The sequence below is a fragment of the Anomaloglossus baeobatrachus genome, chromosome 3 (assembly GCF_048569485.1).
Source record: "Anomaloglossus baeobatrachus isolate aAnoBae1 chromosome 3, aAnoBae1.hap1, whole genome shotgun sequence".
NCBI lineage: Eukaryota > Metazoa > Chordata > Amphibia > Anura > Aromobatidae > Anomaloglossus > Anomaloglossus baeobatrachus.
Window position 1 is genome coordinate 455,608,360 of NC_134355.1, and position 16,988 is coordinate 455,625,347.

Below are 16,988 nucleotides of genomic sequence, written 5' to 3' on the forward strand. Positions count from 1 at the left end.
TATACTGGTAACGCTGTGCGGTTAGGGTCAGCTACTGTCCTACCAGTCACCGGGTACCCAGTGACTCTAACTGGGTTACCTCTTCAGTCTGACGTGCTCTCTACGCATGTGACCTGTAGTCTGCAGAGCCAGTGGCAGACCTTTGAGTGTGTGTAAGTTTATACTTGTGATGCTAACCGAGCTATCTTACCTGTCGTACCTCTACGCACATGACCAGTTCAGCATCTATCCCTTAGGTTTCCATGTGACATTAACTGGGTTACCTTCCTGATCTGACGTGTTCTTACACACGTGACCTAGCCTGTGTCCTGTGTTGTAACAGGGCACAATTCACATTTGGTTATATGAGGTTAACACCATCGACTCCATCTTTAGTTATCTATCGTAGTTGCTGTTTCCATTCGCCTGCCCTCTGTGGTCTTGTCATCTGCCTGGAGGACTTCGGGTGACGATTGGATTATTATTAGTTTCACTGCAATTGTCCCCACCGTAATAAGATCCTTGTTGATGGAGCCAGTGATTCACAGGGAAGGGTTACAGCCAATTACAGATTTAAAAGGATAAAATGGGTTTGGAGCTTATTATCAAAGTAGTTGGGCATTTGTTAAGTGGCATAAAAAAATGTGGGTACATAATTTTATTAAGAAATAAGAATCTTTACTCGAACTATTCCCCATTGTAGTGTAGCTGGCCATTGAGGAAGATGGGATCAAGAATAGAAAAGTAAATTTTGATTGCCATACCATGGTAGTAGTGTCTGCAATTCATTTATTATCACCCTCATCTCGTTAAGTGGTTAGGGTGTTACAGTGGTTAGTGTTTCGCTTGCCCTTGAACGTCTGAGTGGAAACATAGTTCATATGTGATATAAAGAAGTTGATTACTGAATCCATTTCTTGTTCAGTGGGAACGTTCTCAGGAATTGCCACCTCTGGTGGAAGAAACTGACTTGGTTTGTCCAACAGAGTTGTGTAATTTGCCATTTGAGCAGCAAGATGCATGATTTCTTTATCTTTAAGAGGCAGAACATGATCAGCATGCTTGGAAGGTATCTTTAGAGAATGTCACTGTGGAGGAAGCTTTGCTGTTGCTTTTATTAGGACATTGCCTGGAGGAGAGATGGTCGGTTCCTTGTTTAAAAGAATTGGGGGCAGGCTGCAGAGGGTCTGCCACTCCTTTGCTTCTGCATGTGTAAGGGGGTGTAAGGCTCAGCCGATCCAGACTTGCAAATCCACTGTACAACAGGTAAAGAAAATAATCCAGCATCCAGTCCGACTGTAGAATAAAAAAGATTTTTGGAGTCTTTATTGAAACATCAGTAAATAAGCCATAAATATGGCATGGTGCAAACCACACAGAAGATGTGTTTCAGACGTCACAGCATAGAAAATGCAAATCCACTGTGTATGAAATGCAATGTTTGAAGCTTATGTTATGGTGTAATGTGTTTAAATGGCCACAATGTGGGAGCTACTTACGTGGTACTCCTGGACTAGAGGGAGTTAGTAAAGGGGAGGGGCTTAGTTGTTTGAAAAAGAGCGGTTAAGAGGTCAGTTAGAGTGAGTAGAGTCCTTGAGGGAGAGGAGCAGACGGCGTCTGTGAGAGACGTAGTGGAGCAAAATCCCAATAACTTTAATTTAGCATGACCTTGTGGGTCAAATCCAGGTGCCGGACATGCAGTGCAGCCCGGGTGGTGGCCATTCCCTGGTGGAGACCTAACGAATCCTATCAGTCAGTGAAAGGTCAGTATGGCTCTTGAGAGAAGAGTAGGTCCTGACTGACCAGAAAGATGGTTTATTCTGCTGTGGATCGTGAAGCTGAAGGAGAGGAAGAGGAGGTTAGGAACCCCAACAGGAGCCTGAGTACCAGGAAAGCGGTCGACCGGAAAAATGTATAAATTATCCATTGCTATTGGTAACCCCTTCAGACAACAGGATTGTGCCCGCCTCAGGCGAGATAAGAAACTATATTTGATGTTAACAAGTAAAGAAGCTTGGTTGAAAAAAACCTGTGACCGTGTCTGTGCTTGTGACGCATGAAGAAAAAAGTCTGCTCATTACTGCATTGCACTAACGTGGCGTTTGGGGTGCAGAGGAGGAAAACTGGACTGCACGACAGCCGAATAGCAGACTCTGCCATGACTACAATGGCCCCCGACCGCCCCTTTTACTCATGTGGATAGTTTGTTCCTGTCACATTATCAATTTGTGGCCAAATGAATCAATGTTTGGAGTTGTATAGTCTGTCCTCATAACTTAAAGTGATCATTGTTTTAGAATGGGGGTTGCTACTTAGTTTGCAGGAAGGGGGTTAAGCGATGAAGAAGTGAAACAAATTGAAAGGTGAGAACCAGTGAGAGCTAGGTCTTGCATACGGCCTACCTTTACATAAGCTACGTGTGTGTGTGTATATATATATATATATGTGTATATATATATATATATATATACTAGCTGTAGTAGCCGGGTGTTGCCCGGGATAGTAACTGTCTCTCTTCGAGTTTCTGTCTGTCTCTGTCTGTATCAGTTTCTCTGTCTGTGTCTGTATCAGTCTCTCTGTTTGTCTCTCTCTGTCGCTGTGTCTCTCCCTTTCTCTGTGTCTGTCTGTCTGTCTCTATCTGTCTGTCAGTCTCGTTCCAGGTCTGTCTCTTTCCCCGGCTGTCTCTTTCCCCGGCTGTCTCTTTCCCCGGCTGTCTCTGTCCCCGGCTGTCTCTGTGCCCGGCTGTCTCTGTGCCCGGCTGTCTCTGTGCCCGGCTGTCTCTGTGCCCGGCTGTCTCTTTCCAGGGCTGTCTCTTTGCCCGGTCTGTCTCTTTCCAGGGTAGCCTCTTTGCCCATCTGTCTCTTTGCCCGTCTGTCTCTTTGCCCGTCTGTCTCTTTCCAGGTCTGTCTCTTTGCCCGGTCTGTCTCTTTCCGGGGCTGTCTCTTTGCCCAGCTGTCTCTTTGCCCAGCTGTCTCTTTCTGGGGCTGTCTCTTTCCAGGACTGTCTCTTTCCAGGTCTGTCTTTTTGCCCAGCGGTCCCTTTCCAGAGCTGTCTCTTTGCCCGTCTGTCTCTTTTCCCATCTGTCTCTTTGCCCGTCTGTCTCTTTGCCCGTCTGTCTCTTTGCCCGTCTGTCTCTTTGCCTGGTCTGTCTCTTTCCAGGTCTGTCTCTATATACACATATATAAAATTATTTTGGGGAGGTACAGATTACATTAAAATGTTCTATTTCTACAGGTGTTGGTTGTCAGTTTGTCTGGGTTATGGGCCATTCATTCGTATTCTCAATGGCATTGTAAGCAATTATTCAGCATCTAGATTAGCAACTAGGCATTTCAGAAGAAGAGTCTGTAATCTGATAGATTGATAACTCTGTCAAAGTATGAAGTCAGTTTCTTGCCAAAATTACACTATTTCACATTTAACAAGGTTACATCAAGCTCCTAACAGCTGTCTATAGATGGATACCTGGCCTTGGTATTTCCCTTGTCATATCTTTAAACTTGTCAAAGAGTTGGATATTGACTAAATGGGCCACTTCATATGGTGGTTATGGTGGTTTCCTAAGAAGAGCCACTCCTTGGCTGGGTCCTTCCCGGAGGGATATCTGGCTAGTTTCTGTGTTGAGACTCCTAACAGAGGCTCCACGGACTTTTTTGATTTGTATATTTCCCAGGGGGCAATGCACTTAGGATTTCACTGTATTGAGCGCCCTCGTTGGCTGCCAGCAGTGTTTTCTCTGGCTGGTCTCCCCGAGATCAGTGATTGTTTTGTCTTGTTGGTCTACTAGGCATTGCTCCCACCTGGCCAGAATCCTACTCCACACTGATGAGGGGCAATACCTCGAAACAGCTGTCTATGGATGGATACCTGCCTTGGTATTTCCCTTGTCATATCTTTAAACTTGTCAAAGAGTTGGATATTGACTAAAAGAGCCACTTCATATGGTGGTTATGGTGGTTTCTTAAAAAGAGCCACTCTTTGGCTAGGACCTTCCCGGAGGGATATCTGACTAGTTTCTGTGTTGAGACTCCTAACAGAGGCTCCACAGACTTTTTTGATTTGCATATTTCCCAGGGGGCAATGCACCTAGGATTTCACTGTATTGAGCGCCCTCTTTGGCTGCCGGCAGTGTTTTCTCTGGCTGGTCTCCCCGAGATCAGTGATTGTTTTGTCTTGTTGGTCTACTAGGCATTGCTCCCACCTGGCCAGAATCCTACTCCACACTGTTTAGGGGCAATACCCCGAAACAGCTGTCTGTGGATGGATACCTGGCCTGGTATTTCCCTTGTCATATCTTTAAACTTGTCAAAGAGTTGGATATATACTAAAAGGGCCACTTCATATGGTGGTTATGGTGGTTTCCTAAAAAGAGCCACTCCTTGGCTAGGTCCTTCCCGGAAGGATATCTGGCTAGTTTCTGTGTTGAGACTCCTAACAGAGGCTCCACTGACTATTTTGATTTGCATATAATCTTGCTATGTCAGAAGAGGGTAAAGAAAAATGGCCACATCACGCAGACTCGCCAATACCCTTTGTTATACAAGCTGCTTACTTACTATAGAGTGGTGTCTTAGAACAACATTGCAAAGCATTGTATTAACTGCCGAGGAGTCTATAGTCTATGGGTTCCCCAAAAGTGGTTACATTTGCCTAAGGGGTACTTTGCACACTACGACATCGCAGGTGCGATGTCGGTGGGGTCAAATTGAAAGTGACGCACATCCGCCATCGCAGGCGACATCGTAGTGTGTAAAGCCTAGATGATACGATTAACGAGCGCAAAAGCGTCGTAATCGTATCATCGGTGTAGCGTCGGCGTAATCCATAATTACGCTGACGCGATGGTCCGATGTTGTTCCTCGCTCCAGCAGCAGCACACATCGCTGTGTGTGAAGCCGCAGGAGCGAGGAACATCTACTACCGGCGTCACCGCGGCTCCGATAGGATATGCGGAAGGGAGAAGGTGGGCGGGATGTTTACATCCCGCTCATCTCCGCCCCTCCGCTCCTATTGGCCGCCTGCCGTGTGACGGCGCAGTGACGCCGTACGACCCGCCCCCTTAATAAGGAGGCGGGTCACCGGCCAGAGCGACATCCCAGGACAGGTGAGTCCATGTGAAGTTGCCGTAGCGATAATGTTCGCTACAGCAGCTATCACAAGGATATCGCAGCTATGACGGGGGCGGGGACTATCGCGCTCGGCATTGCAGCATCGGCTTGCGATGTCGCAGCGTGCAAAGTACCCCTAAGTGTGATCATCAATTCTTTTATTTTGTCCTTTGTAATGTCATAATTGTGTTCAGTATTGCATGGAGAAATAGTACAACTAGCATCAATGAGTAACTTAATTATTTCATTAAAATTGAACTTACTTTATCAAAACATACAAGATTCAGCTGCCCAGCTACATTGATCCGTTGAGGACTAATACAGAAGATTTCCTGTTTTTTCAGCCTTGTTTGACCACATAGCAGACAAATTGTAATAGATGCAGGAAGGGTTGGATTAACTGCAACTGTTGTCATCAGTAATGACATTAGCACAATGTCCTGAATACTGGCCTGGGGAAACAATACAGGTATTTCTTTAATCACATTATTGATGATACATTTTGAGACATTCTTACTAGTTATGAGTAGACTCGCAGATAACCGGGACCAGCGGGTTCCTGTTATATAGTTTTTAAAATCCGGATCTGGATGGATTCCAGTGCCCATATAAAAGTCTATGGGGACCAGAATCCAGTGATTAATAATGTTGGTAGAAGTGATAGGGGGATAGGAGAAGGCGCGCTACACTTACCAAGGCTCCGGCACAGCTGTACGCTGCTTTCAGGCTGCACATTCACTTCAGGGGCCACTCATTACCTTCTTGCATATTCACTGGTTTCCCTGCTTTCCCCACCCAACAGGGTGCAGTCAGACACACAGCCTGTGTGACAGCATCTGCCTGCAACTAATCACAGGCGCTGTTTGCGGGTCTAGATCATACAGTAAAAATAAATACATAAATAAAAAATTGGCTTCATATTATGATACCCAACACAGATAAAGTATACGGCTACAGGCTGCAGCCATGCGCTTATCTTTACTGTGTATCAAAATAGGAGGAACCACATGTGATTTTTTTTTGAAATATTTAAATAAATTTTTAAAAATCAGTGTGCGGTCCCTCTACAATTTTGATACCCAGCCATGAGAAAGCCCGACAGCTAGGGGCTGATATTCTCAGGCTGGGAGACCAATGGTTATTGGGAGCCTAAAAATAGCAGCCTGAAGCTGCCCCAAAATTATTGCATCCATTTGATGTGAGAGTCCCGGTTCTTTACCTGGCTCTTCCCAAAGTCCCTGGTGCGGTGCAATCAGGGTAAGATCAGGGGTCAATGAAAGCACACAACTGTCCTCAAGCCCAGAATTAGTGATAGGTAGAGGTCTATGAGAACCCCATCACTAATCCTATAAGTAAAAATAAATAAGTACAAACACAGAGAAAATCCTTTAAGTGAAATAAAATACAGCACCCTCTATCCCCTCCTTTATTAACTGCAAAAAGACCCTTGAAGTTCTGCCGTAATCTACACGACGTCCCACGATGGTCTTGCCTCTGCTACATCTAAGCCTGGAAAGACCGAAAACATGTCCCATCTCTCCAGGCTCCGAGAAACACTGACAAGGGGGACTCGGCTGACAATAGTGACGTCACTCAGTTCACCGGAGGTCATACCCGGGTTCCCAAGGTATGATCTCTCGTGACCTGAAGCACTCTTGTTTAAAGTTTGGGGTCATACCTCAAACCCAGCCAGCCCTTTAACAATGACAGTGCCGGCCAGGGGGAGGGGGTTTGGGGCTGCCCTGCTCTCCATGACCCCCGGCCAGCACTGTCACTGTTAAAGGGCTGACGGGGTGCAAGGTACGGCCCCGCACTTTAAGCCAGAGTACTTCAGGTCACCAGAATTCATACCGTGGGACCTCAGGTATGACGTCTGGTGAACTGGGTGACATCAGTTCTGCTAACCGGGTTCCCCTTGTCAGTGTTTCCCAGAGGCTGGAGAGACAGGACATGTTTTCTGTATCTTTGGGCTTGGTTGCAGCAGAGCTAGGACCGTTGTGAGAAGTTGTTTGGATTACGGCGGAACTTCAAGGGTCTTTTGGGGGTTAATAAAAAGGGGAAAGAGAGTATTGTATTTTATTTCAAATAAAGTATTTTTCTCTGTGTTTGTTTTAATTTCTTTTTACTTATAGGATTAGTGATGGGGAAGTCTCATAGGCCCCTACCCTTCAGTAATTTTGGGCTTTATGACAGTTGTGCGCTGTCATTAACCCCTTATTACCCTGAATTACCCGCACCAGGGCAATTGGGAAGAGCCTCATAAAGCGATAGGATTGTCACATCTAATGAATCTAACAATTTCAGGGTGGCTACAGGCTACTATTTTTAGGCTGGGGGGTCTCCCAGAATCATTGGTCTCCCCAGCCTGAGAACACCAGACCCTGGGTGTTGGGCATTATCATGGCTGGGTGTCAAAATTGAGTGGGACTGTATGCTGTTTTTTTATTTATTTATTTAGATAGTTAAAAAGAAAAAAAAAGTTGCATGCACTTCTTCCTATTTGATACACAGCCAAGCCAAGCGCATGGCTCTGGGCTGCAGCCTGTAGCCGTATGCTTTATCTGTGCTGGGTATCATAATATGGGAGAACCCTATGCCAAACATTTCATTTATTTTTACTGTACGATATAGACCCGCAGATTGGTTATGATTGGTTGCAGGCAGACGCTGTCACACCGGCTAGTGGCGTGACTGACGGCAACCAATCAAAAACGCTAGGACAGCCGGTGGATGGGGAAAGCAGTGCATATGCAATGAAGGTAATGAGGTTTTCCTAAAGTGAATGAGTGGCCTCGGAGCAGTGTACAGCCGCCCTGGAGCCTCGGTAAGCATGAAGCGCTTCTTCATTCTTATTTTCTTCATCTTTCCTTTTTTTTTATTCCCTGAGTTGCCAGATCTGGATCAACACATAGAATGCAGGGCCCGAGTCCGGCACATGGGTAAGTTTGAAACTGCGCAGATCCGGACTTTTATAGTCTGGGTCTGCCCATCACTAATTCTTACAAAAAAAATCCCAGTGAGATTGTTAAAATCTTTTTCTAAGGCCTGCAACACACATCCGTGCCTCCGGTACGTGTTTGGTATGTTTTTGCACGTACCGGAGACACGGAGACACGTTGACCAAAGTTGCCCTATGGTAGATGGCACACACACGAAAATCACATGGAACGTGTGTCCGTGTGGTTAGTACGTGTGTGAGTTTTCCCACACGGCCGACATATCCGTTTTTGGCGGTCAGCACGCAGGCATGGACCCGCTAAAGTCAATGGGTCTGTGCCTGCACGGATGGCACACGTAGTATGTCCGTGTTCAGCACGTACCGTCCGTGTGCGTTTTTAAACGAACGATGTCCGTTTTTTTTTTTGTTTTGTTAAATGTCAGTCTACTTACCTTTTTTTCTGCTGTTCTCAGTCATCATCCCTTTGGCGCTCGGTCTGTATCTTCCCCTGTCGCATACTCACCGATCCCCAATCATCAGCGCGGCGAAGAACAGCTGTTCCAAAGATACGCGGCTTCAATTATTTTGAAAAAGCCGTCCGCTCATTAATCAATCTCGTATTCCCTGCTTCCCCCGCCCACAGGCGCCTATGATTGGTTGCAGTGAGACACGCCCACACGCTGAGTGACAGCTGTCATACTGCAACCAATCACAGCAGCCGATGGGTGGGTCTATATTGTGCAGTAAAATAAATAATTAATTAATTAAAAAAAAATGACGTACGGTCCCCCCCAATTTTGATACCAGCCAGGGTAAAGCCATACGGCTGAAGGCTGGTATTCTCAGGATGGGGAGCTCCACATTATGGGGAGCCCCGCAGCCTAAAAATATCAGCCGCATCCATTAGATGCGATAGTTCTGGAACTCTACCTGGCTCGTCCCGATTTGCCCTGGTACGTTGGCAATCGGGGTAATAAGAAGTTAATGGCAGCAACCCATAGCTGCCACTAAGTCCTAGATTAATCATTGCAGGCGTCTATGAGACACCCCCAATGATTAACCTGTAATTTAAAATTAATAAACACACACAACGAAAAAACCTTTATTTGCAATAAAAAACACTAACAAATACCCTCATTCACCACTTTATTAAGCCCCAAAAACCCATCCATGTCCGGCGTAATCCACGGAGGTCCCACGTCGCTTCCATCTCTGCTACATGAAGGTGACAGGAGCTGCAGAAGAACACCGCCGCTCTTGTCAGCTCTACGCGGCAACTGAGGTGAGTAGTGCGATCAGTTGTGCTGTCACTGAGGTTACTCGCGGCCACCGCTGGATCCTCCACCTGTGAGAGCAAGTTGCCTGAGTTACAGCAATGAAGTCACAGGTGAGTTGCGGTCTCGGGGGGAGGACTCCAGCTGGCCGCGGGTAGCCTGAGTGACGGCAGTGCAAATCGCGCTGCTCACTTTAGCCACTCAGGGGATTAGCGGTCACCGGTGATTCCATCACAGGTGACCGCTAATCAGTACGCCACACCCAGACAGAGCCACGGTATGACAATGAAGTCGGGTGAAGTTCACCCGAGTTCATTCTCATCGCGCAACTCTGTCTGCTGTCAGCCGACATGTATCAACGACATTGTGCATCACACACGGACATTCCACACGGACATTACACGTACGCATACACGGCAAGCATACGCTATTACACGGATGTCATAGGTACCGGAGAAACGCTCATAAAAAATGGAACACGGACCCGAAAAATGGAACGTGTTACACGTACGTTTTTTATGCGGAAGTGTGTTTTAGGCCTTAAAGCATTTATCCACCACAACCTGTTACATCCACATCGAGTACTGAAAATCACAGCTAAATGAAGACTTTAAGATCCTTGGCAAGTAATATGCACAGCTGGCAAATATTGTTCATTTCTCCTATTTTATTTAACAGAAGTTCATTAAAGGTTTACATACTCAACATTAACAGTCTATCTTAGCACCTGATGTGGAATTTAGAGCTGCCTGATAACTCATCAGTATATTTTCACATGTGGCAGACTTCTTGCAGAAATTCATGCAAATGTTTCATATTCATCTGAATTGGGATTGCAGAAATCGATGTATTTGCAAATTGAATGTCACATGTAGCAAAACCCTTAAGGGCCATTTACACGCTGCGAGATCGCTAATGATTTATCGTCGGGATCATGGTGTTTGTGACGCTCATCCGGCGTCATTCGCAACATCGTAGCGTGTGACACGTACGAGCGACCTTCAATGATCGCAAAAGAGGTAAAAATCGTTGATTTTGGAGAGGTCGTTCATTTACCAAAAATCGTTGTATCTGCAGTAACGAGGTTGTTTGTCGTTCCTGCGGCAGCACACATCGCTATGTGTGACGCCGCAGGAACGAGGAACATCTCCTTACCTGTGACCGCCGGCAATGAGGAAGGAAGGAGGTGGGTGGGATGTTTGTCCCGCTCATCTCCGCCCCTCCGCTTCTATTGGGCGGCCGCTTAGTGACGTCGCTATGACGCCGAACGAACCTCCCCCTTAGAAAGGAAGTGGTTCGGTGGTTACAGCGACGTCGCTAGGCAGGTAAGTATGTGTGACTGTTCCTAGCGATGTTGTGTGCCACGGGCAGCGATTTGCCCGTGATGCACAACTAACGGGGGCGGGTACGCTCGCTAGCGATCTCGCTAGCAAGATCACAGCATGTAAAGTACCCTTTAGACTTCACTCCTACGTGCGTATAAAATAGATGAGTTCAATGTGATAAAAATCGCTTTGCACTCGCACCTATGTTATTCAAAAAAGCAGTGTTCATCTATGAGTTTTTCCTCAGCTGAAATCAAATTGACGAAAAATTGCAGCATGCTGCATATGGTGGTGTATATCACACGAGACTCGCCAATGCAAATCTACCACCAATGCAAGAAAAAAAATCGGACGGCACTCGGACCATCCCTATGGTGTCCTGCACATATATAATTTCACAACTCCCCTACATACAGTCATGGCCAAAAGTTTTGAGAATGCTACAAATATTAATTTTTACAAAGTCTACTGCTTACGTTTTTCTAACGGCAAATTGCATATACTCCAGAATGTCATAAAGAGTGATCAGCTTAACAGCAATTACTTGCAAAGTCAATATTGGCTAAGAAAATGAACTTTAACCCCCAAAACACATTTCAACATCATTGCATTCCAGCCTTAAAAGGAGCAGCTAACATTGCTTTAGTGATTGTTCCATTACCACAGGTGTGGGTGTTGATGAGGACAGGGCTGGTGATCAATCAGCCATGATTAAGTAAGAATGACACCACTGGACACTTTAAAAGGAGGCTGGTGCTTGGTATCATTGTTTTTCTTCAGTTAACCATGGTTATCTCTAAAGAAACACGTGCAGCCATCATTGCTCTGCACAAAAATGGCCTAACAGGGAAGAGTATCGCAGCTACAAAGATTGCACCTTAGTCAACAATCTATTGCATCATCAAGAACTTCAAGGTGAGAGCTTCCATTATTGCCAAAAAGGCTCCAGGACGCCCAAGAAGGACCAGCAAACGTCAGGACCGTATCTTAAAACTGTTTCAGCTGCGGGATCGGACTACCAGCAGTGCCGAGCTAGCTCATCAATGGCAGCAGGCTGGTGTGAGTGCTTCTGCACGCACTGTGAGGCGGAGACTCTTTGAGCAAGGCCTGTTTTCAAGGAGGACAGCAAAGAAGCCTCTTCTCCTCAGAAAAAACATCAGGGACCGACTGATATTCTGCAAAAGGTACAGGGAGTGGACTGCTGAGGACTGGGGTAAAGTAATTTCCTCAGATAAATCCCCTTTTAGATTGTTTGGGGCATCTTTAAAACAGCTTATTAGGAGAAGAAAAGGTGAGCGCTACCACCAGTCTTGTCTCATGCCAACTGTTAAGCATCCTGAAACGATTCATGTGTGGGGTTGCTTCTCAGCCAAGGGAATTGGCTCACTCACAGTCTTGCCTAAAAACACAGCCATGAATAAAGAATGGTACCTGAATGTCCTCCAAGAGCAACTTCTTCCAACCGTCCAAGAGCAGTTTGGCGCCCAACAATGCCTTTTCCAGCATGATGGAGCACCTTGCCATAAAGCAAAGGTGATCACTAAATGGCTCATGGAACAAAACATTGAGATTTTGGGTCCATTGCCTGGAAACTCCCCAGATCTTAATCCCATTGAGATCTTGTGGGCAATCATCAAAAGATGGGTGGACAATCAAAAACCAACAAATTCTGGCAAAATGCAGGCATTGCTTATGCAAGAATGGACAGCTATCAGTCAGGATTTGGTCCAGAAGTTGATTGAGAGCATTCCATGGAGAACTGCTGTGGTCCTGTAGAAGAAGGGTCAACACTGCAAATATTGACTTGCTGCATTAACTCATTCTAACTGTCAATATAACCTTTTGGTACTCATAATATGATTGCAATTATATTTCTGTATGTGATGTAAACATCAGACAAACACAAATAAAAACCAGAGGGAAACAGATCATATGAAAATATAATTTTGGTGTCATTCTCAAAACTTTTGGCCATGACTGTACAGTTGAAACCAGAAGTTTACATACACTATCTAAAAAGACACATCTGCATGTTTTTCTCACTATGTGACATGCAATCAGAATAAACCTTTCCTGTTTTAGGTCAATCAGGAACCAAACTTATTTAGATTTGCCAAATGCCAGAATAATGAGAGAGAGAATGTTAAAACACACATTTTTATTACATTCTACAAAGTAAAAAGTTTATATACAATAAGAGTACTAGGTATTTAAAAACTATGATGTCATGTTCTTTGGAAGTTTCGGATTGATTTATTGACAATATCTGAGTTTATAAGAGACTCATCTGTGGATGTATTTTAATGTGTAGCGCCCCTGAAGCCATCAAGAGCTACAAGGAACTGCATCCTGTTAAAGATGCAGGGCCTACCCCAGGGACCCAGAAGACCAGTGCCAACACCAAAACACATATATAATACCTGTTTTTCCCTTCCCCAAGGAGAGGCTAGGGTTAGACTCAATGGATGGCCACCTAAGGGTGGAGCTGATCCAGTCCACTAGACAACAACCAGGGAGGAGGGGCCAGACAGTCAGTAAGTGGAAGTGAAAGGAGACGGACGTAACCATACTGACGGGAGTGTGTAACAGTAACCTGTCAGGCACAGGCGTGTGGTTGTCGACAGAGTACGGGGGAGTACTCTCGGAACCATAACACTAACAGGGTACAGAGTGCTAGGTCAGGCAAATGCTCCAGGCAGACGTGATAAAATCTGTACGGTGAGGGGACCATCCAGGACCTCACCGACCGTAGAGTCCGGGGCACCAGCAGTGACAGGAGAACCAGGGACCGGAACAGAACATCGACCCTACAGGGTTCAAACTGCCCGCCGTTTGGACTAAAGACTGAGAAACTACCAGGAGGGGACCCCCAGATGCTCCAAGCCATTAGCACCCACCAACCAGAAACAGGTGCAGGGGAAAGAAGCCACCAGGTTACCACTCTGGCACTGGGACTAAGGGGACCAGTGGTGAGGACCAGCCTTCTTCGGGTCACAAGCCATAACAAAGCTGTGAGTAAAGAAACCAGTTACACTGCAATCCCTTGTGTGGCCTACCTTCTTTTCGCGCATAACTCCATCACCTATCCCCTGGGGCCAGGCCCTACTTGCGGAGGGCCGCAACATCCAGGCTGCCACTAACATCAGCCCCAGTGTGAGAGACAGTGCAGTGGTGGTTCCATCTCCATAACTGCAACCCGCAAGTGACGTCATGACACAAACTTTATTATTATTCCCCTGTACATAACCCCTTTCAAGCAACCCCCAAAGTCACAGAACCGGGCACCAGCCAACCACTGATAAATATCAACAATACACCACCCAGGATGAGTACCCCATAGCCGAGCGAGTCAAATGTACACCTGAAACACACTGCTTATTTATGTAGCATCATGGGAAAGTCAAAAGAAATCAGCCAAGATCTCAGGAAGAGAATTTTTGATAAACAAGTCTGGTTCATCCTTGAATGCAATTTACATATACCTGAAGGTGCCTCATTCATCTGTACAAACAATTATACACAAGTTCAAACAAAATGGGAATGTCCAGCCATCATACAGCTCAGGAAGGAGACGGGTTCTGGGTACTAGAGATGACTGTGCTTTGATCAGACATGTGCATATCAACCCAAGAACAAAAGCAAAAGTCCTTGTGGAGATGCTGGTGGAAGCTGGTAATATTGTGTCATTATCCATAGGAAAACGAGTACTGTATCAAAATTCGCTGAAAGACCACTCTGCCAGGAAGAAGCCATTACTTCAAAAGAAACATAAAAATGCAAGATTAATGTTTGCAAATGCAAACAGAAACAAAGACCTTAATTTTTGGAGACATGTCCAGTGGTTTGACTAAACTAAAATGAAACTGTTTGGTCATAATTAGGGATGATTGAGTAGTGAAATATTCGGACTCGCTATACTCGTAACGAGTAGGTCCTACTACTCGGGTACTCGTTACGAGTAGCGAGTCCAATGCAAGTCAATGGGAAAAGCGATTAATTGTATGCTGGACCCTACAAAGCTTTCTGGGTGCTGAGTAAAAGGCTAAAATGAATGCATGATTGTTTAAAAACCGTGTGGTAAAAAGCCGCCGGTCTTTTTAAACAATCAGCTGATGCTCGCTCCCCGCCCGGGTCCTTCACTCCCTGCTGCTGCGCTTCCTGGTTCCCTGTGCTTTGCTCCCTGCTCCCTGGTGCTGTGCTCCCCGCTGCCCTGTGTTTTGCTCCCCGCTCCCTGGTGCTCCTCTCCCTGCCCATTCCTAACTTAGGATTAGGAGGGGAGGCGGTGGGAAAGCGAAGTGTGCTCAGATCTGGGATCGTGGCTCGAGGGGGTCGTCCGGACCTGGCTTGGCGGACACTTTGATCTGTAAAAGAGAGTATTAACGGGGGAGAAGTTTGTGATGCCACCTGCGGTTTGTGGTAATGGGAGTACCGCCGCTGCTGGAATGAGTACCGAGGCGGATGGTGTGGGGCAGCAAGGTGTCAGTCTCTCCGCAAGGAGGGGAGGCCCCGGACTCAGGGTGATTTGGTGGTTATTTGGGAGGACAGGATGCAGGGATCAGGGTACTCACTGGTGTAGTCGTGGTGTTGGATGAGGTTTATAAAGTAGACCCACACTGCAGTAAACCAAAGTCTCTGCGTACCACTGCCACAGAGGAGAGCTCGTCCAGGTATCCGCTCCCACCAGTGTCACTTGGTAATCCGGACCCTGTCTCCGTGCACAATTTAGTTGTCTGTTGTGAACCCTTGGCTTGAAGCTGTTGGGGCCCCGCTCACTATGTGTAGTGGAGCTGTGCTCTTGGTGGCTGGCACATGGGATTTCAGTGGGTTGCTTTATCTGGAAAACCCTATTACCCGCGATGTGCTGATGCCTTCAATTTCTGAACTCTTAGAGAAGTTTGTGAAGATATTCTCCCTCCCAGGTTAATTATCAGGACGTTTAATCGGTTCCTGACCTAGGGTTCTGTACACCGTCATGCTCGGACCGATTCGCTTATTGGGCTTTTTGACAGTCCTCCAAGACTATGTCCGTCGCACACTTTTCCAATGTCACTGCTACTGGTCCTCGACTTCTGTGGTCCCAGACCATCGTCTGCAACCCATCCTTGGTCTCTCTCCCCGGGAGCTACTACCCCCAGCTCCTCACTCTTTGAGGGCTCTCACTTCACTGTCTTCTTCCCTCCCACAAGTCTGCTTGACCCCTAGCTGGGTGGCCCTATTCCAGCTTGACCATCCCACTGGTGTGTCTGAAAGGTATGATGTAAGGTGTGGTTGGGATTTATGGTGCTGATGGAGGTGAAACCGGTTGTTGGGGACCTGGAACCAGGGGGGGGTAGGTCCTGCACCCCAGGAAAAAGGCTGCAGTTCCCTGTAGCACCCTGATATAGTCAGGGGCACTACAGAAGCACTGGGCAGCGGGCAGAGAAGCACCAGGCTGGGGGTGCGAGGCAGCAGGGAGCGAAGGACCCGGACGGGGAGCATGCATCAGCTGATTGTTTAAAAAAGCCGACGGCTTTTTACTGCCCAGTTTTTAAAGAACCATGCATCCATTTCAGCCTTTTACTCAGCCCAAAGACTGCAGACATTTACTCACATTTCCCATTGACTTACATTGGACTCTCTACTCCTAACGAGTAATTACAAGGATACTCACGAAGTAATGAGTAGCCCAAATACCGTACTATTCAGCAAATACCAAGTAGTAACGAATATACTCGCTCATCCCTAGTCATAATGACTATTGTTACGTTTGGAGGAAAATTGAGAAGCTTTGAACCCTAAGCATACCATCCCAATTTTGAAACACGGGGGTAGCAGCATCATGCTGTAGGATAATTTTGCTGCAGGAGGGAATGTTGCACTTCACAAAATACAGTAGATTGCAATATGAGGAAAAAAGATTATGTAGCAATACTGAAGCAAAATCTCAAGACATCAGCTAGGAACTTAAAACTTGGCGGAAATGGGTCTTACAAATGGACAATAACCTGAAGCATACTGCAAAACTGGTTACAAAGTGGCTTAAGGATAACAAAGTCAATGTTTTGGAGTGGCCATCACAAACCCTTATCTCAGGAATAAGTATGGGCAAAAGTGAAAAAGCAGGTGCGAGCAAGGCAACCAACAAACATGTCTCAATTACACCAGTTCTGTCAAAAGGAATGGACCCAAATTCCTACCAATTATTGTGAGAACATTTTAATTAAGTCATACAGTTTAAGGGCAATGGTACCAAATACTAATGAAATGTATATAAAGTTTTGACTTTAAAGAGAATACTAAAAATACTAAAAATGCCTTAAAACAGTCTCTAACTCTTATTATTCTGGTATTTGGCAAATATAAATAATTTTGTTTTTTTCTGATT

The 16,988-nt window shown here is 46.0% G+C and overlaps 1 protein-coding gene across 1 annotated transcript in view; it reads right to left on the reverse strand.

The window, feature by feature from the left end:
- LOC142297272 (putative cation-transporting ATPase 13A4) overlaps positions 1–16,988 on the reverse strand; it is a 243,681-nt gene that overhangs the window by 147,672 nt on the left and 79,021 nt on the right. The window contains exon 13 of the mRNA XM_075341527.1: positions 5,351–5,539. Within this exon, the coding sequence (XP_075197642.1) occupies positions 5,351–5,539 (189 nt within the window). The remainder of the gene's footprint in view (positions 1–5,350; positions 5,540–16,988) is intronic.